This window comes from Eriocheir sinensis, chromosome 56 (assembly GCF_024679095.1).
Source record: "Eriocheir sinensis breed Jianghai 21 chromosome 56, ASM2467909v1, whole genome shotgun sequence".
Classification (NCBI taxonomy): domain Eukaryota; kingdom Metazoa; phylum Arthropoda; class Malacostraca; order Decapoda; family Varunidae; genus Eriocheir; species Eriocheir sinensis.
The window spans coordinates 1696504-1723954 of NC_066564.1; the positions used below are offsets into that span (position 1 = coordinate 1696504).

At 36.5% G+C, this 27451-nt stretch overlaps 1 protein-coding gene across 3 annotated transcripts; it reads right to left on the reverse strand.

Moving 5' to 3' along the window:
• Positions 1-455: 455 nt before the first annotated feature.
• LOC126984161 (phosphatidylinositol 5-phosphate 4-kinase type-2 alpha-like) lies at positions 456-25653 on the reverse strand. Of its 3 annotated transcripts, XR_007736452.1 has the most exons (11): positions 25348-25653; positions 23383-23480; positions 22651-22761; positions 20609-20656; positions 18249-18387; positions 16062-16192; positions 15762-15930; positions 15313-15426; positions 14195-14327; positions 9718-11296; positions 456-9378 (listed from the first exon to the last, which is right to left on the reverse strand). XR_007736452.1 is itself a non-coding variant. In XM_050837568.1 (10 exons), exons 1-10 carry the CDS (start codon positions 25483-25485, stop codon positions 11109-11111), a joined length of 1269 nt encoding a protein of 422 aa, XP_050693525.1. In that variant the 5' UTR covers positions 25486-25653; the 3' UTR covers positions 456-11108. The 3 variants fall into 3 exon arrangements, 2 of the variants coding, with proteins under 2 accessions (XP_050693525.1, XP_050693526.1); XM_050837568.1 differs by having other exon boundaries at positions 456-11296; XM_050837569.1 differs by lacking the exon at positions 20609-20656 and having other exon boundaries at positions 456-11296; positions 25348-25646.
• Positions 25654-27451: the final 1798 nt, after the last annotated feature.

The window sequence follows — 27451 nt, forward strand, 5'->3', positions numbered from 1 at the left end:
GTAGGTTAGAATAGAGTAAAAGTCGGGTGAAAAAGCAGCGTGGATCAAAGACGAATAGAATGAAATAAAAGGGAGAAGTAAAATGATAAAGAACATTCGGTTACTGTGAAAATGTTCCTCTTTTTGTTGAAGGAAAGCAGTTTGTTAAATCCTTGAGTGATTTTACTTACGATATCAGTTTGGGCCACCACCATGTTAAGTAGATGAACAATTTTTCAGTTCTAGTCAGTATTAAATTTGTAAAAAAGTTTTGTTCATGAAAACAGAACTTGAAACAATAATACTGAAGTTCACACATAAGTCCGGTGACAAGATTATATTAACTCATGCCTTGGAGAGGGTGCTGGTCACCACTACTGTAGGTTAGCCTCTTTGTTAATAGTTTGTAAACAGAACCAATGTGAGTTCTCAAGATTCATCAACAGTCTTTATCCATGAACTAAATAAAACACACATTAAGCCTTGAATGTATTATTTTTACATATCTGGTAGAAAATGAGATTAGTATTCCTGTGATAAATAATGAAGTAATTACTCATAATGACCTTATAATCAAGGTGTTAGCCTTAAGAGAAATGCACAAAAGATCAGTCCAAACATATTGACAACACTGAGTCAGATATTTCACAGGCAAACCTGATGCATGTACAGCAACCAGACGCTAGACAACAAGTCTCCTAAGGCAACTTGCGAGTAGGGTAAAAACGGTTAAACTTTGGACGGGAGGGAAGATAGCCTAAGTATCAACTCCTTAATGGTGGGAACAAAACTTTTCTTACACTATGGAAAATAGTCATCACCAAACATATTACAGCTAATTTAACTGCACTTCCATAAAGGTTATCAAAACATGCTTAACCATCAAATAAATTGGAAGTACCATTAATTCACTTGACAATATCGTCTTATGTGACAGCACTTCACAGAAAAATCACCTGCATAGCTTAAAACTCCAGTCTTCCCACCAGAGGATGTTGAGGCACCTGCCATACAAAAGTTTACACCCTTTGACCCAATATCCATACAAAGAAACAACAGATCAAAGCACTCATTGAGTCTACAGTGTAATGCTTTGCCTACTTCATGCTCTAACTCATCAATTACAGACTGGTATTTCTGCAAATGGTCACCTACATTAATATACTGCTGTGACATTTCTACATATACATTCTCTTCATATAATTTTGCTGTTTCAAATAATCAACACTAACATCGTTATCTCATCTGGCATATGATTATAAACAAATAAGAACCTTTACGGCAACTTTTTAATTCTTGGATAACGCAACAGCTTCAATCACACATTTGAGTATTTCATGTCTATAATTTATTTTCTAGCGTCAAGAAGTTTTACAGAGAGCTATCCATTAGGAGTGATGTCATGAGTTCTTAATTTGAATATCTTCAGTTTTTATCTGCCATCATTCATTTACTACAAAGTTTATTTTCCAGCATACTAGTAAAGACAGGTATGTATGTAAGCCCATGCTGCATTTTGGATTTACTCAACACTGCAAAATCAGTTGTGTCCCATTAATATGAACCTTAGCTATGACCAAAATCAGCACCATATGGTCTTAAGATGCCAGGTGCTAGAAAATCTCTAACAGTTCAATTCACTTATGACCAAAGAGTACTGTAAGTTTCCTATTATAAGAAACAACTGACAAACATTATTATGCAGGAAAATATTTCTTGTTATCTTTTCTATATGGATACTCCTTTTGTGTTCTGTAAAAAAAAAACAATACAAATTCAAAAGACTTCCCTCTGTAATACTAATGAAAAACAAAATGCAGTCATTTAGTAACTGTCTTTGTATGCATATGTCAGAATCATTTTATTTTTTATATTCTTAATGAACATTTGTATTTTAGTAGACACAAACATACATATCTACACAGATTTTGAACACTAAATTCAGCAATAATTCTTCATGTTCTCAATACAAATGTATACATGCATTAAAGCCACCAGCTCACTCACCAACACGAGGAGTGAGTCAGGAATAAGGACAAGTCTGACCTGATTTTCATGAAAGTTTCAAGTGAATGCTGATATCACAGACATTATAGAGTTTTAGACCCATCGTCTAATCCAATAATCAACATACAAGTAAGGTCTTAGGAGATTTTCTTAGAATAAGCAGTAAATTTACTAATTCTTCTGTGCATGTCTTGGGGGCAGGTTAAAGATACATGTAATGTTGTAAATAGGGATGAAAGTAAATATCTTACTTTAAGAAAGTAACTTAATGAAATGGATGATAGAAATAATGATGTAATAATATGAATCTTGTGCACTAAGTATATACATCTGTAAACAGTGGGACCTCATTAATCCAATGTATAGCATTTGAAATATCATGATGGTTAGCATGAAATTTTCCTCATCACCCAGCCATTGGCAAAATGGTGAGTTAGGCCACACAGGGCACTGAGAGCCCCTGATGCACCATCCTCCCAGCATGGCGCAGGCACCAAGAAGAGAAACACCCGGAACATGAGAGGGTTATTGTGCTGTAACACTTAAGTAAAAAACACTATAGTAACCCTTACATTAGGCAATGATAAATATATAATTATTCCAAAGTTTTATTGATGCAGCAAATTTGTTGGCAAAAATAAAGCTATAAATATTCTGAATTAAGTAAGTCCCATTGTGTCATGACCACAGATTTGAAATATTGCATGATAGCTATAGAGAGAATAAGAATACAGAGAATGAAGATCATAACAATAATAACAAAAGTAACAACAGCTACACAATAAAATAGTAAACAATAAATAGTAGAATCCATTAGCATGAAAGATCAATGTGATACATAAAACTTTATCCCATGGTTGAGCAAATGAGAAAACAAACATTGAGAACTGCATTCTCCTGCTGAAGATACTGAGGAATCAAACTGAATTCTCATCTCAGACTTTTGATGTGCAACAAAAGCATATGTTCCCCCCTAGAATTCCATTTTCAGGGCATTCTGAACACTCCAAATAATATGTGGTACAACACTATGAAAATGACTACAAAATGTTGATGGTATATGAGATGAATTACAAAATTGGTGCATAAATGGTACATCATAATGAATTACACACAGGTAAGCTAATACCTACTGACAGGCAAACTGCAACACGTCTAGTCTACATCCTATGTTTGTACAGGCACACCAATGAAGTTCAGCAAGTCTAGGGCATCTCTACCATCTAAGACACCTGTTGAGTAATATCATACTGCAGTATTGGGGTAAAAACAATCTTAAGCCAGGTCAATAAACTAAATTAAATCAAATATATCCTCATCATCAGTGGTTACTTAGTATTTTGAATGACACACAACTGCAGACTTCTATTTATTACCATTATTGCAAGTGTTGTAAATATAAACACAAAGTTGTGCTTTTACTGGATCTCTCTTCATGGGTAGGTAATGTATTATACACACATCATAATGGACACCTAACCTACAGCACATAGTTTCTTTTATCATGAAGAAACTTTTAGTAATGAAACAAATTGCAATGATCACCTGGATGAGCATGAGCCACAATCTGTACACTAAGGCCTCTCTCCTGCAACAGTACATGGTAGGACATCAGTAAGCTTTGGAAGGGAGCTTAGTAGATATTTAAGTTCCACTCTAAAAAAATGTTGAGTATGATTCACTTCACTTTGCTGCATGAATATTGATAATGTGATTTCATTATATTTTCTGCGCAGTATCTTTGTCATATATTGTTTCAACCCCACAAGCAATGTCAAACTGTACATATTGGTTATTAACTCTATTTGTTATATGACAGCAGTATCAGTAGCCTAAAATAGCCCCTTCAGAGCATAATTTATAAAGAAATGGACCTGTTTTCTCATACTAGTTATTACATTCAAATTTCATCAATCAAATCAGAACATGGTATCACATAAAAACCTTATTACATTGTTTTCCATTCAAGAGTATGGACCCTCTGTAGTATACTCCCCAGACACTGACTAAAGCTGATGGTATGCCACATTAGTTAATTCATATTCCATCCTAACAAATATGTTCATTAGTTGACTTCATTCTGAACAACACTACACAATACTTACTCATACTTGTTAGTGAAAACACCAGAATATATATTACAAATTATAATATGTACTGGGAGGCCCTTGTGAATGAATATCATTAATTATCATACTTGTAGAAAAAATAAAAATATAATTCAATCAATAAATCATTAATAATAATGATAATAACAATAATAATAATAACAATAATAATAATAATAATAATAATAATAATAATAATAATAATAATAATAATGATAATCTATATTTGTAAAATGAGCATCTTTTCAAACTCTCCACGATGCATGTGCTCCTCAAGCCAAGACACAGTCCCTTGATGCTTAGGCGGTATACGGATGTGAACAGCTTGTGAATCCTAAATTAAGAAGTCTTCATTTCAAGAAAAATAAGATTAATTAATGTGAAACAGTCAACATGCAGAGATAAAAAGTGCATAAACTCATTTATTTATATAACTTACTTAAATTTCAAATATTTTACTTTCCATTGTATAAAGTGGATGGAGCTTTGTCCTAGATTCTTTTACTAAGTGAAATTAAACAAAATAAAGCTTTAAATAACTGGATAGTAAATGAGCTTATCAACATTATTTGCTCACCACAGCTTACACTAAGACCATTGTGGCAGCATCCTACAACAAAATATGCCAGTTAGCTACGACAACAATGACAACAAACTTTTGCTCATTTGAGGACACCTAACTTGCAATTAATATATCGATAATGAAATATATTTTCAAAACTCTAAAAAGCACCACACAACGCAAATTAAAAGGAAATAGATGGTAAGTTATCAAGGGGAGGTACATGGTAAGATAAACACCAGATCTAGTATTTTTGTTTTCAAATTGGAAGCCCTAACACAGCAGCATTTGGGATGTTTCCCTTCACACACTGGTCAGAAAATAAGAAGCAAAGTTGTTGTTTTTCATAATAGTATAACTATATCTTACAAACATGATAAAGGCATGTAGTCTGGTTTACATGTCCTGGTTCAAATCTCATGCTCAATAAAGCAGAGCAAAACGTTCTCTGCAATAGAGCTATGCTGAGAGCCCACCCTTTCCTTGATGTCAAACTGTAGCAACAGAAGGAAGGAGGTGATGATGGAAGTAACATGGGAGTTGACTGTGTGTAAAGAATTGTTGATAGAAATGTATCTGGGTAAGTGATATACAAATAATTTTCTATATGTCTTGTGTGCTGAGGCAAAAATAGAAGTACAAACCTATAATGTAATAGCAAACCAAAATTATGAAATGCCTAAACCAAAATGAAAAAGCTGCCACGCAATCCAAGTGGTTACCTACCTCTCTTGCTGCTTTGGATTTATTTCACAGATGTAAGATTCTTTTTGTATGATTAAATGTTCACAAAAACATATCAAAGTAAGGTGTTCAGAATGCTTTGAAGTGTGTTTATGCCAATTTATATAGTTTTGCACTGCAAAGAAGAGTGTATCAAGACACCTCTCCACCTGAAATCGACCTCTCTTTTGGCCACTCTTTACTTTTGTCTGTTGTGGGAGCGGTGAGTAGCGGGCTTTTTTTCTACACTCTTTTTGTTGCCCTTGAGCCGTTTCTTTTGTTGTAAAAAAAAAAAAAAATAAATAAATAAAAATGAATCTAATTAAATTTCTGATCATGTCCTACCATCAAATGCTTTTCAAATAAATAATAATAATGGTCAGGTTGCCATGAAGAGATGCCTGCAGTGTCCCGTTAATAATGTATTACATGGTATGCCTCTCATTTCACACAAGCTGCATTCTTGGTGTAAAGTAAATTTCACATACCTTAAACATCATGATCTTTGGTTCCAGGACTTTGAAAATTTTGTTTACAACTGAATAGCAAGTTTTATTATCCTGTGTAATGCTCTGTTCAAGCAATTTTATTTAAAAGCCCTTCCACGTGAGTTTTATTTCTAAGTCTGAATGTGATAATGAAAGAAAACATGTTTGTTTGTGATAATGAAAGAAAACAATGAGTAATAAGTAAATTAGACTTTTTACGCCACATTATTCCCAAAATGTTTGATTCAAACTCAAGTAAAGTGAGAAGTGTCTGCACATGTTTTTTTTCCACCTATTGTCATATCTGCATGATGAATTGTGATGCTTTGCATATCTTGCACAATACTGAATATTTTTTGTTTATTATTTTCTTGATGTGACAATGTTGATAAAGTTGGTCTCAATATTATATAGCTATAGGCTTACTCTGAATTAAACTCTGTTGTGCATGATATTCAGTAATGATTTTCTTTCAATAAATATACTCAAACCAAAAGCATCTAAGCATACACAGACACATGTGTGGAAAATGCTGAAAATACTGCAGTGATGTGGATGATTGATTAACTGCACAGTACTACTCTGACCTCCCAAACATCATGTGACCATAGATGAAATGTGAAAAAAAGATGGTGTATTTACCTAGTTGTATTGACCTAGTTGTGAAATACAGGAAAAGAGCCGTACTAGGCTCGTGCTGTCCTGTCTCCATAACGTGTGTACGTGTGTGTGTGTGTGTGTGTGTGTGTGTGTGTGTGTGTGTGTGTAATATATACTTTTAACTGCAAGCTGGAAGGTTTGAAGAATAAAACAGAATAAGAAGAAGTCAGTGCATAATAAAGTAAAGTTAGGCAAAACTCCAATGCAAATACTGAGCTTTCAATCAAACTTAAAGGAAAATTATATCTCATTAACTTTTCCAACATTTTCATAAACACATTACTTATTGGTTTCATATTGCAATTATGTCACCTTCAAATGTGTTTTATTACATTGGAAAATTGCTTCACTATAAGTAAATCTGTAAAACAATACGAATAAGCATACAATTATAACAAATTTCAGATCCAACCATTTGAGACATGAAGTGCTCTTTACCTGATGAGAAAAGTACACCACACTGAATCTAGTACTGCATGGCACATGGATGCTGCATGAGACAATGGAGTCACTATGTTGTAGATGTTATACTTCAACTTCTTGGCCTGCATGCATACTATGGGCAGGGCTCTCCACTGTGGGAAAAGCCTTTAATGAAGACAAGGTTTGTTACACTGTGCTCCTTTTCACATGACCTTGATAAAAGGAGTTACTTGAACTTAAAGATGACTTGTTTTTCCACATTACTTCATTGTTACATGAAATTATAAAAATCTTCCTTATGACCATTATGATATTAAAGTTGACTGGTATAGTTTTTATACAGACCGTGTTAAGTTCCAAACCAACAATATATGCAAAAGATAAACCATATGCAGAAGACAAACTATTCCCTTTATGCAAGCCAATGAATTAGATGAATGCACACATATGCAGTTTGTTGGGCTGTACTACTTGCAGTTGTTTAAAGGGTCATTACAGTAACCAAAGGAAAGCCACTCCACTGCACTACAGTATTTTCATATAATCATGTGTTTCAATAATCATATTGGCTTCTTCACTTTCCTTTACACCACATTTCAACATCAGTTTGAATGTTTTACAATGTTTGTCAGTTTATTTAAATGTATACTGGAGGGAAAACCTCCCAAGCACCCAACACCTGCAAATCCAGAAATAAGAAGGGCAAGGGAAAAATGGGGAAAATATTTTTTACTCTGCAATGTTAATGTACCCTTTCTTTTGTTTCAGTATAATCTTTGCATACTCTTGAAGGGAAAAAAAAATGAAAAGAAATAACAGAATTCTGATTCTTCATACTACCCTCAATAGCATTCTTGCATCACATGCATCAAGTACGATGAGTTCAATTATTCATGAGCCTTTGTTTCAAACACCAAATTTGAGCAATCTTAGGAAAAAAATTCAAACAATCTTACATTGCAGCAATTTCCAAAGAAAATATTCTGAATTACACCATTTCTCTTGCAAATGAATTCTTGTAATATTATTATTCGCGCACTGAAGCTCATTGTAATGTTCAATCTTTATACGTGCAATGCACTGCAACCAAAGTGTTCTTCAATATCCTCATGTCCTCATTCAAATTTCAATATATCAATAATCACCAGGCATATACCATGATTTAAAAAACTTAAGATGAACATTTCACTTATGCAACTCTACACCACTGTTCACTGTTCACTCTTGATAGCTAAATAAAAATTCAATGCACAAGCAAAAAGCTTGAACTTTGTATCACGGTTGTCACCATGTCTGTGTGGCATGACGTGGGATATACCCTAAATATTTTTATTCTGCCAGTATATGGTTGTTTATAATCAAACACTAATAAATTGTCAACTTGATGATGCAAGAGCACTTCAGCATGGTTTAGAATTTCTTACAACAAAGATTTGAAGCTTATCTTGTGACAATAGACATAAAATCTAAGTTTCAGGATATGTGGTAAGTAATGTTTGATGAGCATACTTTAGTTTCATCATTGGCAAAACAATATAATTACTCAGCAATATTGACAACCTTTTACAGCTGTTGCTATTGATCTGTGTGTGTGTGTGTGTGTGTGTGTGTGTGTGTTGTGTGTGTGTGTTCTATAAATATATTAAATGTCATTGGTAGGGGTCTGGACAAGAGTGGGGTCCATTTCAACGAGCGATGTATAGTTTGACTTATAAGTTTCCTCCTTTAGACAACTTTTTTTAAAGGGTCATTTTGGATTTTCACTGTCTACAGGAAATGGGATTGATAACAATTATATTAAGACAATAAAACAAAATATTTTAACAAAGGTTTTCAATATTTCTTATCACAAAATGTTATAATAAGGGTCACCTAGTGAGAGCACAGGCCCAAATCTGCATACATATCACCTGCAGTTGTTATTCTTCATTATGTAGATTTTGCCTATGAGTAAGAATATTTTGTTTCCAACACAATAAATACAACATTTTCTCATTTACAGTAAATGCCATTTATACAGAGTTACTTGCCTTTGATTAGTCTGGTTAAAATATCTGATCTGATGAAAGTTTTCAAACGATACTTTTTTTCAAGTGTGCACTGATGACATCTCTCCTCTACAGGACAACTTTTTCTCATTAAACACACAAAGGCTAATCCCTTTCTGTATCAGTACAACAGCATTCAGTATGCATCTATTCCTAAAATGTTTATGGATTATATACCATTATAATGTTCAGTCAAATAATTTAATTTGCACTGGGGGATTACACATATTTAAAAATCTCAGTGTTCATTTGAGTGCTTATTGAAAACAAATGTATTAACTAAACAGATGAAAATTCCCTAAGCAAAAGATATTATAGTACTTCCATTTGAAACTGGCCGGCGGGGTGCTGGCCACTGCAGGATCAGCCCCGCCCCGCACCTTGCCACACACCCTCAGCACCTCTCGCTTCCTCACATATGTCAGCTATTTACTACCATTAAATGAATTTAATTAAATAATTAGATTGTTTCGTTTTTAAGGATAATAACAAAGATTTTGTATAACTACCACGACACTTTACAGCATTGCATTCCAACGTTGTCAAGTGTTGTCGTATTTATACAAAATCTGTTATTATCCTAAAAACGAAACAATCTTAACACTATATGACCTTACTGGATTATCCAATTATTTAATTATATTCATTTAAAGGTAGTATAAAGCTGACATATGAAAGGAGGGTGTGTGGCAAGGTGCGGGGCGGGGCTGACCCCACACCGCCACTACCCCACCCACCAGTTTCAAATGGAAATACTATAATGACAAGCTAATATTTCAATCCATTACTGTAACTTGGGGAGTTTATTACTGGATCGACTGCTGAAATGTTAAGTAGGAAAGTCACACAAAATGCACTCCTAGTTCCTTAAAGCTTTCAAAGGCAATGCAAATACCTACTACAGTAATTGTATAGACTAGTGTAGCTTTTCATTAATTATATTGGCAAGTCCTTTTCCTTTAAAGAGTGACCTCCCTTACATACTGCTTGAAATTAAGAGTGACAATATGTTCTGGTTTCTGTTCATATACTTTGAGCTTTGAGATAATATTTCATAGCCCTAGCGTAAGAAATAAGGCCATAAAAAAGCAAAGAAAGGTCAACCCTTAATCACAGACACAGACTATTTTACATGAGTAATGGCAAACATAAGGACTACAGTTTGACATAGATTCAAAGCTGTAATCATTCCCTTATTGCTAAACAAATGAAAATCTAAATTTGAGTATTCTTCAACATAAATCACTACTCCTGGACATGATGATGCTACTTAGATAATTACAGGACTGTAAAAACGATAATGAGTTCCTAATTGAGAAAACAATAGCTGAAATAAACAGTACAATGTATATTTTTTAATATTATCCACACATAATATCAAAACTGTCTAAACTTGTTTTTTTCAGGATGAGAAATGTTAGGAAAAAATCAATAGCAAATACTATTTTCATCATTATGAACTCTAATTCATCACTTTCATGTATCTTAAAAATCAAATACAAGGGAATGTATTGTTTAGAAAAATTAGGATACTTTGAAGTAGGTAATTTGTATTCATTTGGTTGTTTTTTTCATTAAGTAGTGTCCATTGTATCTGAGATCTTGGCGATATGTCTGTTTCCAGACAACAAAACGCGAGACAAACACGGTGGCAGACAGGCCATTCAGTATTACTGAAAACATATACCACCCTCAGCAATCAGGTAAGTTACAAATTCAAAAACCGAGCGACAGGCAGCAATTGAAAAAATACAGGAGTACTTAAATAAATGAAAATATATTAACCCCTTCACTCCGGCAACGCCGACATTGGCGTCCGACAGGCGTCTGACGGCGTCACCGTGTGGAAAGGGTTAGTCCTCTTCTAAACCTCTTAATCCTCTTCCATTTCCTCTTAATCCTCTTCTAAACCTCTTAAGAGGAAATGGAAGAGGATTAAGAGGAATTTAAAGGAGAATTGAGAGGTTTAAAAGAGGATGAATCCTCTTCCATTTCCTCTTGACCCTTTCCATACTGTGACGCCAACGTCTGCGTCACGGATGGAAAGGATTAAGGGAAAAAGTCCTTTATCCCCCTACTGATGCTTGTCAGTATCTTTCTCTTGTAACACTTAAACAATAGCTTGGTTCATGAAGTCCAGAAATCGGCGTCCATACTGTTCTGGTTCAACTGTGGAAATGCCATCAGCATTTGATCCATATTTTACAGTCTTTGCAGCTTTTGCTGCCTGTTTCTTAACACCATAATGAGTGAGCACATCAATGAGGGCCATGAAATATATTTCTCGCTGAGGCGCATCTGGAAAGAAATCAATATGTTTTCTTTTCTCTCTCTCTATATATATATACACAGTAAACCCTTGATTTAACAGACTTCAATATAATGGAAGTGGGATTTAACAGACCAAACAAATAATACGATGACTGTTGGGTTTTACTGCCAAATTCCTCTTTTGGGGCTCAAAACTTCCTCTTAGGCGACAGCAACTGTTCATTAATGATAATGGTGGTAGATGTAATTCAGGTGACAGTGTTTCACTTTGAATCAACATTAACTGACTGTTGGTAGTAATCTACATAATTTTTGCTGCCAGCAATGTCTTCAAAACAAGCATTTATCAAACCCTTACTGTAATTCATGGGACGTCAGCCAGCCATTGCACACACCAGCAGTATTGTCATGAGCAGCAGAGCTTTAAGGCTTTGAATGTATGTATCAGCAATAAGATCTTGCATTTAACAAGTTCACATCTAATGAATTTGCAAATAATGACACTATTGGACTTCTACCCTTGTTCATATCTAATGAGGAAGTTTCAAATTTAACAAAAAAAATCCCAGGTGTGCAGTTCAAATCAGCTGCCACCTTGGCCGAGTGTGACATCATTGTTGTTCACCCTTCCTTCACACCACCTCTCCAGTCCCCTACCTCATATGTATTGCCATGGTGTACAGCCGCCTTCGCCTCTTGTATTTTGGGTTTTATATCACTATATAAGATTATATGACTTACAATGCCAAAAACCTATTGAATGAGTGAAGATAAGGTCAAATTAGAGGTTCAATCCAATGTTTTAACCGATTATATTTTTCCCAAAAGGTTTCACTATTCACATCTAACAAATTTGCTTGTGCCTTACCGTCCTCTGTTATTATGATCGCACTGAGACATGAATGGTGCTTATCCAGTCAGTCTGATCATATTACATATAGTAAGATCTTGTCTCTAACGTGTAACAGGTACCAAAAACACTTGTTAGATGTGAATTTATTAGATGTGAACACAAACATATGTGGAAAAATTGTAATAGGTAACAAAATTGGACCACACCTCTATTATGACCTTATTTTCATCCATTATGCAAGTTATTGGCATTAATTTGTCATGCATTCATATATAGGGATATAAAATATAATATAAAGAAGAAATAATGTGGATAAGTCAACTGTGAGTGATGAATGAGGTGTGTGGGCAAGATGAAGGTGGTACCCAAGGCAGAAGGGAGGCTACTGTGCTGCTCCTTCCTCCCCCTCCTCACCGCTACTGCTGCCATCCCCCTCCACCACCACCACCCTCCTTCCTCCTCTTGAAGCAAGGCGAAAACTACTGCCAAACACATGCTAGATCAAAATTTAAACTAATTAAAGTGACAAGAGGCAGTCAGACAGCATGACAAGTGTATGTATGGCAAGGACTAAGTTAAGAGACTGGGGAGAGGCAGTGTGAGAAAAGGGTGGATGCCAATGAACGCTAATGACGTCATGCATTAGGCACTAGGATCTAATCTCGTAAGATTAAAAACTTCCTCATTACATATGAATAAAAGTAAAAGTACAATTGTGTTGTCAGATGTGTATTTGTTAGATGTGAACTCATTAGATGACAGATGATAGTGTATATCTAACCTCCTACAGAGAGCCCTGTTCCCCTCACCCCCCTTGCGTTTGCACATTTCCTCGTTTTGGGCTGGTCCCCTGCCCGCAGGCGCATGGGTTCACACAGCCAATATACTGCCGTTTTCATATTCATTTTAATCCTATGCTGTTTCCTGTGGTTTTCCAAGAGGTTTGAAGGTTAACAGAAGACATATATGATAACAAGGTAGAAGTAAAAATCATTGATTTAGCCATACCATACTCAGCACTCAAAGCTACTACACTTTTTCCACTTTCTTGTTTGAAAATAATTTATTTCATAACTTCAAAGGTAATTCTTTTTCACTTTAATTTGCAAGCTCATGGCTAACATTATAATGCACAATAATTGCAAGAAAATAGGAGCTTCTCTGATCAAGGTGAAAATATCCAGATACATACCTGCACTACTGAACCTAACAAATCTTTAAAAACAATGCAAAAATCAATGCCATCACATCGAAGGCACGGGGCATCCTGCGGCCCACATTCCTCTATGTGAGTTGCAGCATTTTAATTTTATCAGTAAACTGTTTTTCATGGCATAATTTGTAGAAACAACTGTTTGTTACAGCAGAATCAACTGTAACAAGTTAGGACTGGTGCCAGGCAAGGACTGTTTGTGTCTCATGCAACAAAGGGAGTGATAAACCATGTATGAGGCTGGCCTGCTCCTTGTTATCAAACCAGCGCTGACAAGCCAGGCTTGGTGCAGCGGCAGCTTTCACTATGAGGGAATTGGTTTTTACTTAAGACCATTTCCTATTTGATACATTTAATGTTGTGCACTTTTGGCATCAACAGGCACCACTCCAGCTCTATTAGACTGCTAAAGCAAGGGTTTACACTATTGTATTATTCCATTTTATTAAAAAAAAAATTTGTGAAGGAATTATATCAACAAAACACACACACACACACACACACACACACACACACACACACACATACACACACGCAAAGGTAGTCATAGATTGGGAAACAGGACTGTCCGAGCTTGAGCTCAGGTCCTGTATACTACAAATAGGTAATTGCAAATAGGCAAACAAACACACACACACACACACACACACACACACACACACACGAAAAAAAAAAAAAAAAAAAAAAAAATCCTAATAGAAATGAAGCATATACTTTACGGTGAAAAGAAACAATCACTAAATGTGCAAGTAAGCCTATTCTCAAAAAAATAATTCAGTATTAAGCTACACCTGAACTGTGATAAGAAATGGGAAAGGTACTACATGGCAATTGTTAAACAGAAATGTAGATAACTTACTTTCATTACTCTCAATGGCGTATATTTCAACATCTGGGTCAATGGCCCCATTGCTGGTTGCTCGTTCTCTCGCAGCGGTGTTAGGGGAGTCAGGGGGAGTAGGCACACCAGAACACTCATCTTCCTCCTCCTCCTGTTGATGAGCAAAGTACATCATCACCATCATCATTACAAGCTTGCAGCTTGTCATGAAATCTTCCAAGAAAATGAAAACATCTTGTCTAAGAAGGGAAGACACTTCAGTGAAATAGGCAACACTACATAATGTGAGACAATAAATTTCTAAGAGATGCATGTGGTGTCTCAGGATGGGATAGGGAAAGTTTTGAAAGGATGTGTGAGAGGTGTGGGAGGGGTATAACAGTGAAGAGTGAATTATGGAGTGGTTGAATGGGTGAAGCAAGTGCTCTGAGATGGGTTTGGCAGGTGATGAGAATGAATGAGGATTACTTTGTGAAGAGGGTATATGGGGAGATAATTGAGGGAGAGGGTGTCAGGGGAAGACCATCAGTGAAACAGATCAATGAAGTGGACAAGTACTGGAGAGAGCCAAGTATGGTGAGGAGAGTGCTGGAACACAGAAGGTTGGAGACACTTCTGGTATGGTTGAATTCATAGCTAGGAAACCTAACCCCTTTCACATGGACCTTATATTCACGCATCATTCAAGAACTTTCAATACACACCTGGTTATTTACCGTTCTGTCATAAAATGAATACGTTATTCTGATAAATGAATGGCACCTTTAGACACCAATGCATAACTGCCTCAATCTAAATTTAATGAATACAAATCAATTTGACAGAAAATTTCTTCAAAATGAGTTGCTCAATAATTTACTTTCAATCACACAATCTTTTACAAAATTACTATATTCTTTTACAGATGAAGACAATGAGCAGTGCCCATCAATCATGCAGAAACTGAACTGAATGAAAGAAAACAATTCTTTCAACAATCATCCTCAAAAGAAATAAATGTTCTCTTTAATATCACAAACAATATATTTCATGCTATGTATCACTGTAAAAAATCCCCCAAACTGCCTACCTGCATTGTTCTATACTTATTTAATTTACAATTCATACTATCTCATTGTGAAGGCAGCCAATCTTACCTCAACAGCATCATCCTCAGACTCATTCTGCAGGACCCCATCCATTTCTGCCTTTGCTATATCATGGATACCCAACAGGAGAGAGTAATCCATCAAGTGAAGTCTCATCAGGAACTGTAAGCACAAAGTGGTATGAGCTTGTGTAAATACTAACAAGGTCATCATTACTCCATTTCCTGCGACACAGAACACTTACAGAGCCAGCAATCAGAAAGTAAATATAATTATAACTGCCAAAATATATGTTTAGACTACTGAATCGATCCTAACGAATTAATCCTAACAGAAGTATTAGCATATGTAAGACATCTGCCAAAATGAAGTTGAAATTTGAGGGAATGATGAATCTCCAGATAAACTACCAAATTTCAAAAAGCATAGAACATCTCTATCAGTCACTCTCCCATTATTTCTGGAAAAGTCTGTTTCATAAACTTTGAGATCCTTACCTCAACATCAGCTGTGAGTGTTTCCATGAGTTGCTGCTTGGCTTCTTCACCAATGTGTATCTTAGTCCCTTCCTTCATAAAGTCATTATCTTTTAAAGTAGGCAAATCTTTTTCTAGCTCTTTTACAGATGCTTCACGATCAACTGTTGAGCCTTTAAGATCATATTTCCTGAAAACAAAGAGGCAATGTAAATACAGGTTCTTTGCAATCAAGCCAATCCTCTTTTTTAACATACTTTGCAACCAGTAAGCTACTTCTTCTGACCCTCTGTCTGCTAACTAGCACAAGACAATACTTACTTGTGGATTTTGAGGAAAGTAGAGAAGACATTTCTCATAACAACACAGTATGTCTCTATGCTGTCGACTGTGAGGCGGTACATGGCCAGGTACTGTGGTAACAATGTCTTGCCGTGGCGATTTACAACATACTGAAAATCAAAATACATTACACAAATTTCCTTTAGACATTTTATTTTCCAAATATGTCAAAGCTACATACAGGTAGTTTTCCTTGGTATCATATCACGAACATGCACTCTTTCACCTGTTTCCTTGTCATGTCCCCTTCATACACTAAACCCAGGAAGTCATCAACAACAAAATCCTTCCACTAAACCGAGCTCTAGCACCAAACACACATAGGGTTGTAAAACCCACAGGAAATTTAACTGGGAAACTTTCCATGGGAATCTGGGTAATTTTTAAGTTTTAGGAGACTGTCAGTGAGTGTTCCTTAGCCCAGTAGTGGCGCAGGCAGGATTATTTAAGTGATGCCTGTTGAGGCACATGCTGCCTTCCGTTTAACCAAACCTAACCTAACAAAACCCCAGAGTTACTTACTAATGAGACTTTCAATACAACAAAGTGAGGTCATTCTTTGTTGATTTATACCATAAGGTGCTGGCTATCATGTGTCTGAAGAAACCCTCAACTTAACCTAACCTAACCTAACAAAACCACAAATGTGTACTATAGAACTTGACTCAGAAAATTCATATAAGTTTCCTTATTAATGAGACTTTCTATACAATAATGTGAGGTCATTATTTGTTGATTTATACCATAAGGTGCTGGCAATCATGTGTTTGAAGATACCCTAAACTTAACGCCTCCATGGTCTAGTCGTCAGCGTGCCTGGCTACCACTCCACGGACCTGGGTTCGAATCCCAGGCCGAGCAGTCGGCGTGCAGCTCACCCAGCTGTTCATCCTCCCTTTCGGGCTGGTCGATAAATGGGTACCTGGGGAAACCTGGGGAAGGTAAACTATGGTAACCCGGATGCCACACTGGGCCTGTGACCCAGGGTAATGGGCTCCCTCCCACCACAGACTCAAGGGCCAATGTTGCGGAGATGAGCACCGAGGCCACGCGCTGCTACAGCGTATGCCCCCAACTTTACCTTCACCTTTAAACTTAACCTAACCGAACCTAACAAAACCCCAAAGTTACAATAGGTCTTGACTCAGAAAATTCATATATGCTTCCTTACTAATTAAACTTTCTATACAACAAAGTGAGGTCATTTTTTTGTTGATTTATACCACAAGATTCTTGCTATCATGTGTTTAAAGTTACCCTAACCTAACCTAACAAAATCCCAAACAGTTACTATAGGTCTTGACTCAGAAAATTCACATATGATTCCTTACTAATGAGACTTACTATACAACAAAGTGAGGTTATTCTTTGTTAATTTATATTATAAGTTGCTGGCTATCATGTGTTTGAAGATACCCGAAACTTAACCGAACCTAACCTTACAAAACCCCAAACAGTTGCTATAGGTCTTGACTCGGAAAATTCACATATGATTCCTTACTAATGAGATTTACTATACAACAAAGTGAGGTCATTCTTTGTTGATTTATGCCATAAGTTGCTGGCTGTCCTGTGTTTAAAGATACCCAAAACTTAACCTAACAAAACTACAAAAAGTTACCATATGTCTTTACTCAGAAAAATCATCTATTCTTCCTTACTAAATGAGACTTTCTATTTAACACAGTGAAGGCTTTCTTTGTTCATCTATGCTATAAGTGTCTGGACATCATGTGTTTGAAAGTTCCTTAAACTTAACTATCTTATTGGAAATATATTTTTTGTTGCTTGTAACTTTTAATTAATAGTTATATCAACCAAAATTGGTTTGTTTATCAATACAAATACACATGTGTGAAAAATTTGAAAATTCCTAAAAATTCCCAAAATTCCCAGAAATTTTCCTTGGAAAGTTTTTATTTTCCGGGAACTTTCCCACCCTTTGCAACCCTAGACAAACACCATTTCAGAGCACATGGTCCAGACCTTAACACTGATCTTAACTGTACCTTTCATTTAATACATTATCCATAACATTGTTTTTCTGTTCATATAAAATATTGTACTACAGCTTAACAAGAATTATCTCCATTTCCACAACTGATGGGAATTTATAAAGTAGTGCACAAAGGAAGAACTATATAATAAGACGTGTCTTTAACTTACTGGGTGGTATTCTTTGAGCAATGCATGCATTTGTTCAACTTCATCACTAAGTAGGGTCTTTACTATGTACATCTTGTCACAGGAGCTGTAGAACCGGGCACCACTTCTGCCCGGAGAGTCTATGGCCACCGGTTGAGACCTTAAATAGAACAAATGTTCATGTGAGCATGATGCACAAAACACTAGCAGCTTGTGAAAATGCAGCTGTGAAACTCAATCTTTTAAGAACCTTGTGATGCATACTACCTCAAGGACAATTCAAATTTATTTCCATCCTAATTACCACAATGCAACAGGTGATATAATATGATGAACTTTAGATAGGGCTGATATGCTTAAATATTTATGGCCCTAATTTACACTTACAATCAAAAGGGAAATAATCAATGAAATGGGCCACACTACAATTTGCATACCATTTAAATTGTTGTTACAGAACCTGACATTTCTTATATATATATATATATATATATATATATATATATATATATATATATATATATATATATATATATATATATATATATATATATATATATATATATATATATATATGAGTAATTTAGAAGATTGTAAACAAGGGCTGTTAAGAAAAACTGTGTGTGGCCCGTATCACAATGAACCACGTGAAATAATGGGTTAGTCTGTGTCAAGTTAGAAGGCATAAGACAAGCTATGGCCAAGACAAAATCTGTAAATTTGCTATTTCATATTAATTATAATTATTCTATTCTATTAGTTACTAGTGACCTTCAAGCTTGTGGCAAAACCCCAAGAGCAAGCTTGTTAGTTAGCAATATTTGTCCATTCATCCAAATCAAATATGAATAATCATATTCCAGGAAAATAATGTGTAGTTCTATCGTGCAATCTGCCAAATACGTACTCGAGTTTTGTTAGTAAAGAATTCAATTAATTTTTCAGTTGTGTACTCAGGGCATCGAAAACCATAAATTAGACATAGTATCATTAATTGTGAGATTCTGTAATGAACTTTGGAAACTCCATCTCCACCAAGCACAGGTCCTCAGGCAAAGTGAAGCAGGACTTCCAGCCAATCACACAAATAGTAAGACCTGTAATGATTGCAACATGACCAAAGGCAGAAGACAGTATTTTTGTGTCAGTATCCATCCTCTGCTTGAACTGGAGAATGACTTCTATCTTGACCACTTCAACTGATACACACACCGTCAAACACTCACAGAGCTAAAATTTGTGAAGTAAATATGTTGATGGACTGTCCTCTGAAGCACAAACTCCTTGGAAAAAAATTCTGGTACTAATAAGCCACAATCAAATGTGTTATTCAATGGAAATATAATCATCAAATTTTACATACATCCTCTGTATTCCCCATTCTGTCAACAATCCACTTTTTGAAAAATCAGCACATGAACAAGCTGCATGACAAAGTTGTGTAATGTTCACTTATTTCATTTACACAACTTACAACTAATACAGATACAAATCTGTCATTGAGGCTAATTCCTTTGGTTCATGCTTGCCTAAACATCGCCTTTACCATCACTTTTATTTTATATCAACAAAAAATTAGAGGTTGATTTGATGTCACATCCAAATTCTAATATATCAATCCAGATTTATCATTCATATAATATCACTGTCCAAGTTAATCCCAAACTTGGGGAGTTTTCACAAAAATTCTGATCAATAATAGTCTACCCTTTCACAGTACTTGGGCTGGAGTGTATCACCCCTTTCTAAAAAAGGATATGATCTGTCTGATTATGATAGATATTTTTGTATGAAAACCTACACATTATACAGCATGGCTTTATACTACTTATTAGCCAGCCAAGCTATCACCACTGTTACAACAGCTTTTGTTGTCATTAACCCCACACCTATGTCATTTGTAACTGAATCATTCACTTTTGAAGATATAAAAATTTACATCACTGAAGTTTAGAATTGCATATGAAAGAGTTTGCAGCCTTTCTTCCAAAAGTAGCACAAGGTGTTAGTATGGTTACAATTTATGCACAGCAGAAATTAATTTGAGCCTTACATAATGCATGTCCCACAAAGTCATCTCATCTCAGCTACGTGTATGACATCTACAAAACAAATGAGTAAAATAAAAACAAAATAACTAATCTAATATAAAAAGTCACACATTAACATTTTAGTAAATCAGGTATTCAAAAAAAACAAAAAGCACAATTTCTCATTGAGGGACATGCAGACCATCAAACTTTAATAAGGCTCACAACTGTTTTAACGTTGTTAAATCATTGTGAGCTGTATTGAAGTCAAAATGTAGCTCAAATCCTAAAATACACTGATGTGTTGTCAATAATCATTAATTTTGTTTAAGTACTTTGTGCCACCATTACCTGCCATTATTAAAGACCCCATAACGCTGGACTTCAATTAGTCTCGACCTAAGAGAGGCCTTTCTATTAGGCTTTATTCTGAGGAACCTGCAGCATCATGACTGTTGAACATCTACATGGATGGAATGATGAGGGAGGGGGAGACCACAATGTTGGAAATAGATGTGAAGGTAGAAATTGTAAAAAAATGCTAAATCTTAATTCATATAGCATGCAGATTTTGTAGCAGAATTATAGACTATTCAGGAGTAAATGCAGGTGAATAGAAAGGCGTGGAAGTCATTGTAGAAAAAGTGACATTATGGAAGTGGAAATGAAATGAAACACAAAATGTAGCAATGACATTAAGTTAAGGAGTTTATATATCTGGGATGGACTGGAGGAGATGAAGGAAGCAATAAGGCAAACAAATGCTTGGTTGTGATAGAAGAGCTCCATAATGCTAAAGGAATGGCAGAATGAATAAGTGCACCTAACATCACCATAGCCGATCCAGGATTCAGTACATTTCCTAACTTATCCTAACTTATGAGCGGTAATGTTATAATTGCATTTCGTAAAAAATCCTTATAACCCAAAACTAACTAAAATTATGAGTATTCTTTTTCTTGAACAGAACATTTAATAAACAACAAAAACGTTCATATTATATATGACAACTGTGGGCTGAGGCAGCAGCACACGCCATTTTGCGGGTATCAGACACCTTAAATAAGCATATTTTTACTGTGCAAAGAATGTGATGTTACTTACTGTAACTTCGTAAGCTTTCATAATTATCTATTTGTGTATATTTCATGGAGGCATAACTTACATTACTACTTTCAATTTTACTAGTGATGCGAATTTGTGACTTTATCACAATAGAATTTCACTCAATTAAGTGAATCAGACACCATAGAAATGTTACCATTGTGTGTATGAATGAATACAAATATGTGCACATACTTTGATTTAACTCCAGGATGTCTCGTGGATCATTTATAAATAAAAACAAGAAATCTGGATAAGCTACTCTTTAGCCCACTACCATCGCTCGAGACGAAAAAAGTCCCTCCACCAAGTTTGTACCCCACATTTGGTGATGTTAGGTGTGCCTATTAGTAAGGATAGCACAGCTTCTTTAGCCTACACCCCAAAGATCTCTCCCACTGTGATGGACTGCATTACAAATCTCTGTGTAAATGACAATCTTGTGCCCATATTTATTTTTAGGGTTCTAGACAGCAGTGGAGCCAATCTCACTGGGATATCTGTCCTCTCCTAACTTGACTGATTTATTTCATGTTACTTAATTCATAAAGTATTTCATGGGGCCATTTTGACTCTCCAGCCTGTTTTAAAAAAAATGATGATAATGAAGATGATCTGATACCAAAATCATTTCTTTGTAACACTGTTGCCTTTAAAGATAAGAAAATTATGCATGCTGACATATTGCTAGGTAAAGAAATGAGATTTTCTTACTGTATAAAAGGTCATTTACAAAGATCTGATGTAAATATGCAGAGGCAGCATTCACCTCCATGCTTTACTTTTCTTTTAAATATCTTCATACAATGTATGCAAAAGCTTTCTATCCATTTGGTTATTCAAGAGAAAGAACCCATGAGATAGTAAAACATTTTGAAGGCATTCCTGTAGCTATTACTCTTAAATAAAATTGGTGCCTCCCTTTCTAATTTAGAAATGTATATCATGTTCATAATCTGGCATTCCAATTATAACTACAAGTGTGAAGGAAGCATAAAGCAAGTTTACTACCACCAATCAAGAATACAAAGAAAAAAGCAAAAGAAAATACTTTAATGTTCCTAATTCCAGAAACATCAAAATTACATAGAAAAGGCTACTAATTTGTAATTCAAAAATAATGTAGTCTTCCTGTGTGTGTGTGTGCGTGTGTGTGTGTGTGTGTGTGTGTGTGTGTGAGAGAGAGAGAGAGAGAAAAAAAAATGTCAATAATGATTACACTGCAGTTTCATTCTAGGCCCCTATAAAATCTTAAAAAATAATTATATGGACAAAAAAATATTTCTTACCTTGTTAAAGATTCTCGAAAATCAGCATCATCAATGCCAAACCTTTCGCGTAGATTTCTGAATACTATCGGGCAGTACTCTTTAACTTTAAAATGCGAAGGCAGATTTTCCCTGAAATAAATAAATTATGTAAGTATCAATCTGACACCAAACACTAGCTACACACAAATTGGTGCCTCCTTTTTTAAATCAGAAATGTATATCATGTTCATATAACAATAATATAATAACTTATATAATAAAGGAAAATTACTTTCAAAATGTAACTAAAACCATATACCAAGAGAGGGAGAAAAAAAATGAAATCATAGAACACTTTACAATCCTATGAACAAGAATGACAGCTAATCTCTGTACTTAGCAATGAGAATTAATGTAACCATTGACAAGGGCATGGCATCAATCTGTCTCAAACTAATGCATCAAAATGTCACTCCTTATTGCAATCCATTAAACCTGAGGATGCATTACACAAGGGTAGAGACACAATTAAAACAAAATCAATGTCACCACGAGTATACATGAATTATTACTTCATTATAAGCATATATATTTATCGAATCTACCTTTTCAACCACTTTCAAGGATTTATCTCATTAGTAAGTAAGTTTCCTCCCTCTCTGTTCTATAAAAAAAATAAAAAAACATCTTACTCACATAAAAAAGAAGTTGAAGTTTTTTCATACTTAAATGATAAAAGGAAATTACTTTCAAAATGTAAGTAAAACCTACTTGTTGAAGAGGTGGTTGTCAACTCGAACTTTGGAGTGGGCTCTGAAGTCATCGGGCATTAACATTACCGGCACATTTATGTGGCTCAGTTCACTACTCTGAAATGAAAATAAATAACTTAATTTTTATTCCAAATTTTTTTTATTACTTAACCATGAGAAAAATATGCAGCAAAATATAGCTAAAGGTTAAAAAGTCTATATAAAATATAAAAAATACTGAATGCCACTATTTTTCTTAAACTTTCATTTTATTGCTTATAATCCTATCAGTTAATAAGATGTTATTAACTTTAATTGTCTATCTTCTGCTCCATCCCCTTTATACTTGATTCTCTGGGTCTTCATTGTGTCAGGAATACAGACTTCCTAAGTAATATTTTTTGTCTTCCAGCATTACCTATTGCACTGTGTTTAATAGTGATAAAGCCTAGCATGTCATAACAAAGATACTAATCCATACCTATCATGATGCAATCAACCAAACACATACACACACAACACACAAACCATGTCCATTATATTTTTTTTAGGCACAAACACGAGAAGAAAGAAAGCATTGATTGCAGTACACAGGGTGATAAGGAAAATGGAAACAATTGACAGGGATGACCTGTTTATAGGAGACACTAAAATTACAAGAGGTCACAGTAAGAAAGTGACAAAGGCAAGATGCCTGAGGGATATAAAAAACCATGGCTTTCCCCATAGATGTACTGGCACCTAGAATGACTTCAAAGAGGAGCTAGTTTAAGCCAAAAATATTAATGAATTTAAAGCTAAACTTAACAAAACTGAAATTTGGAGACAGGTCCCTACAAAAAGTAGCTCTCTTCTGGTATATGATGGTAAATACACACTCCATCCATTAAGATTTTGGGACACACACACATACACTTCATGTCCTGTTAGATAAAAGAAAATATGGAGACAGTTTAATATGTGATTAACAAACTCTGTATACTACAACTATCTAAATACACACACACACACACACACACACACACACGCACACAGGTCATGGAGGTCATGGAAGGAAGATGAAAAAGGAAGCCTGTAAAAGAGACAAAAAAAAACAGCTTTCCACAAAGAGTAGTGGAAGCCTGGAATGGCCTGGAAAAAGAAGTGTTTAACACAAAGATGATTTATGAGTTTAAGCCTTTAAAGCCAAGTTGGATTATAGTAAATGTAGAGATGGAACAGTATGAGCATAGCTTCTTTCCCATATATATACCACAACTAGGTAAACACACACACACACACACAACTGAGTGGTCCCAGATTAATTTCCTAGGCAGAGTGGAGATAGATGGGCAGGCTCCTTTAATTTATCTTCCCTGTCCGCCCACCGGTGAATGGGTACCCGGTGTCTGTCGGGGGTTGTACCCTGCCTCCCCAGTGTGTGTGAGGCTGTGAGGTTTCCTCCATATTCAAAGATCTGTCACTCCTGAGCTACGAGCCCAGTCAAGGGGGTTTACTGACTAGCTGTCATGGGTGTTGCATGGTCAGACCATGATGAATTACACACACACACACACACACACATATGAGAAAGAAGAGATCTGATTAATGTACAGGGCAATGAAAGAAATGGAAACAACTGACAGGGATGACCTGTTTGAGCAGGATGCCAGGTATACAGGAGGTCACAGAGATAACTTGAGGAAGACAAAGTGCCTCAGTCACCAAGAAACACAGCTTTCCTCATTGATGCACTGAATTTAACTCAGACCATTCATGACTGTGTAGCTTAATCTGACAAACTGAGATTTGGAGACGGGGACCCCATGAGTGTATGTGACAGCTATGTAAACACACACACACACACACACACACACACACACACACACACACACACACACACACACACAGACCACGCCCACCACGGTGCCACAGAGGTAGTCAAGGCTCCACTGTGAGGTCAGGGAAGACAACACACAGGGTCAGCAGGAGAGGAGGTGCTCACCGTGTGGTTGACTCCCCACATGAAGACCGAGAGGAAGGGCTCGTTGGCCCTGAACACCTTGACCTTCTGGTGCTTCACCCTCATCGCCTTCTTCTTCAGCTTGGAGGATAAGGAGCTTCCCGTCGCTGCCGCCGCCATGGTCTCGAGTGTCGGTGAGCCGCAGACGCCCGCTACACGCCGCCCATCCTCCGCCTGTCACCGTGGCCTCCTCTTCTGCCTCCCCGCCGCTATTATTGACGCATAGACGCACGGGGTGGCGGGCCGGGGCGGGGGGCGGCGCGGCGAGCAGCGGGGCGGGGCGGCGAGGAGCACTGGAAGGCATATAAGGAGGATTGGATTCCTTAGCAAGGGTGTCGGAGGGGCGGAGAGGCGCGCTGGATGGCCTGTGAGGAGGGTAGGATCCCTTGCCGTGGGTGTCGGGGGGGGCGGCGCCAGGGGGTCACGCGTCCATAGGAAATGTTTATGTGAGAAAATTTCGCTCCTGTCCAGCAGAGTACCGAGACAGCAGCACAGGCCTGTCCCGCCCCTTGTGCCCGTCAGGGGTGGACAGCGCTGCGGCCCTTCGCTCCTCGTGCAGATTAGAAATAAATGCGTCATACGTATATCTTAAAAAAAGGTTCCTTTAGTTTTGGCAACAGTTAGGATGAAAATGTACATGTAGATATTACATTTTAGAAGTAAATCAGTACACAGAGCCGTAATTTCTGGGTGACAGCTCCCTCTTCCCCTCAGTGTTTTCTATAACGGACTCAAAATGACCCTAAAAGTGCTTATTCTTAAAAATTCCCTCACCTGGGTATGCTCGCATCGCACGCAACACGCCCACCACCAACTCATGAACCTATGATGCCCTCTAATGAAATCAAAGACATGCCTACGAGCTACACCGCGCACCCACATACCCTCCCCACAACCAGACCTCCTATAATAGCAACCACAAACCAAAACAACTTATACGATTCCCAACCCTGACACAGCCTACCATTGTTACTGACTCGGAAGAATCTGTGGCGCAGGATATATCGAAATTAAGAATGATGAAGAAGGCGAGGACGAAGAAACCATGCCAGCCTAACCAAATAAAGCACCTTGTCCAGTCTCTTACCCCCCACCCTCCCCGTGTTCATCATCCCACTCCATAATCACCGACCCAACAGAAAGTCAACCACTCATCACCCCCCTCACCATCAAGACACCACTTACCGCCCCCTTCCCCACACCGTCCCTCAGAACCAACGTAACCAGCACCATTAAACAGCGAGGACGGAGATAATTAAGGTTATTCGACATAATGTTCTCAACTGGAGGGAAAGAAAATACTGCCCCAATAACAAATAAGCTACATAGATCACAACATAGACATCATGTTACTCCACAGACAAGGGGTCACACACACACACACACAAATACAAACACACACGCAAGTTCCACCAAAAACACCGGATAACAACAGGAAGTGTGAATGATATATTACCGTGAACTAAAAGTCTCACAACACGAATATACTTTTCCTGGTAAAGATTATCACATTCTTCCCCCAAAAAAGTCTATAGAAAAATACACACACACACACACACACACACACACACACGAACCATTAGCAAAGAAAGTTCCTCTTTATAGTATGAATTCCAAGAACCAAGGTGAGTGGAGATGTTTGTCAAGGGAGAGGTCCACTTTAGCTGCAGTGTGTTAGTAATCGATGAAATTCTGCCAAAATATCCGAAAGTGCGAGTGAACTAAATACGTCGTAGGCCCCAAGGATGGAATATGAAGTAACCAACCCCCCTAAAAGTTGCTTGTCACTATGTAGCTGCCACTGCAAGAGAAGTCAGAAGCGAGGAGACAGTAGTTATGGCATCCTTGGTCAGAACAAACAAGTATAGTCTCCCTCGTCATAACCAAGGGCAGAACGAAAATAGCCGCAGATAAAAGTGAGAACAAAAAGCACACTTCCTGCCGAATAACCGATATGAGGCATTGTGTTTTATCAGTTTAGTGTCACTGAGCGAATCTACAAACTCGTGCATGTGATCTTGTTGGGTTTTTATTGTAATGTCTGTAAATTAGAGTTGAGGTGAATAGATTTATGTTTGTATATCAT

What these genes read in the sequence shown, in the direction of transcription:
- LOC126984161 (XM_050837568.1), bottom strand. Translation starts at nt 25,485, where the DNA reads ATGGCGGCGGCAGCGACGGGAAGCTCCTTATCCTCCAAGCTGAAGAAG. An exon ending in TGCTCAAAGAATACCACCCA is followed by an intron (nt 16,193 to 18,248) that starts GTAAGTTAAAGA and finishes TTTGATTTTCAG; the next exon opens with TATGTTGTAAATCGCCACGG. An exon ending in CTGAGGATGATGCTGTTGAG is followed by an intron (nt 14,328 to 15,312) that starts GTAAGATTGGCT and finishes GCTCATCAACAG; the next exon opens with GAGGAGGAGGAAGATGAGTG.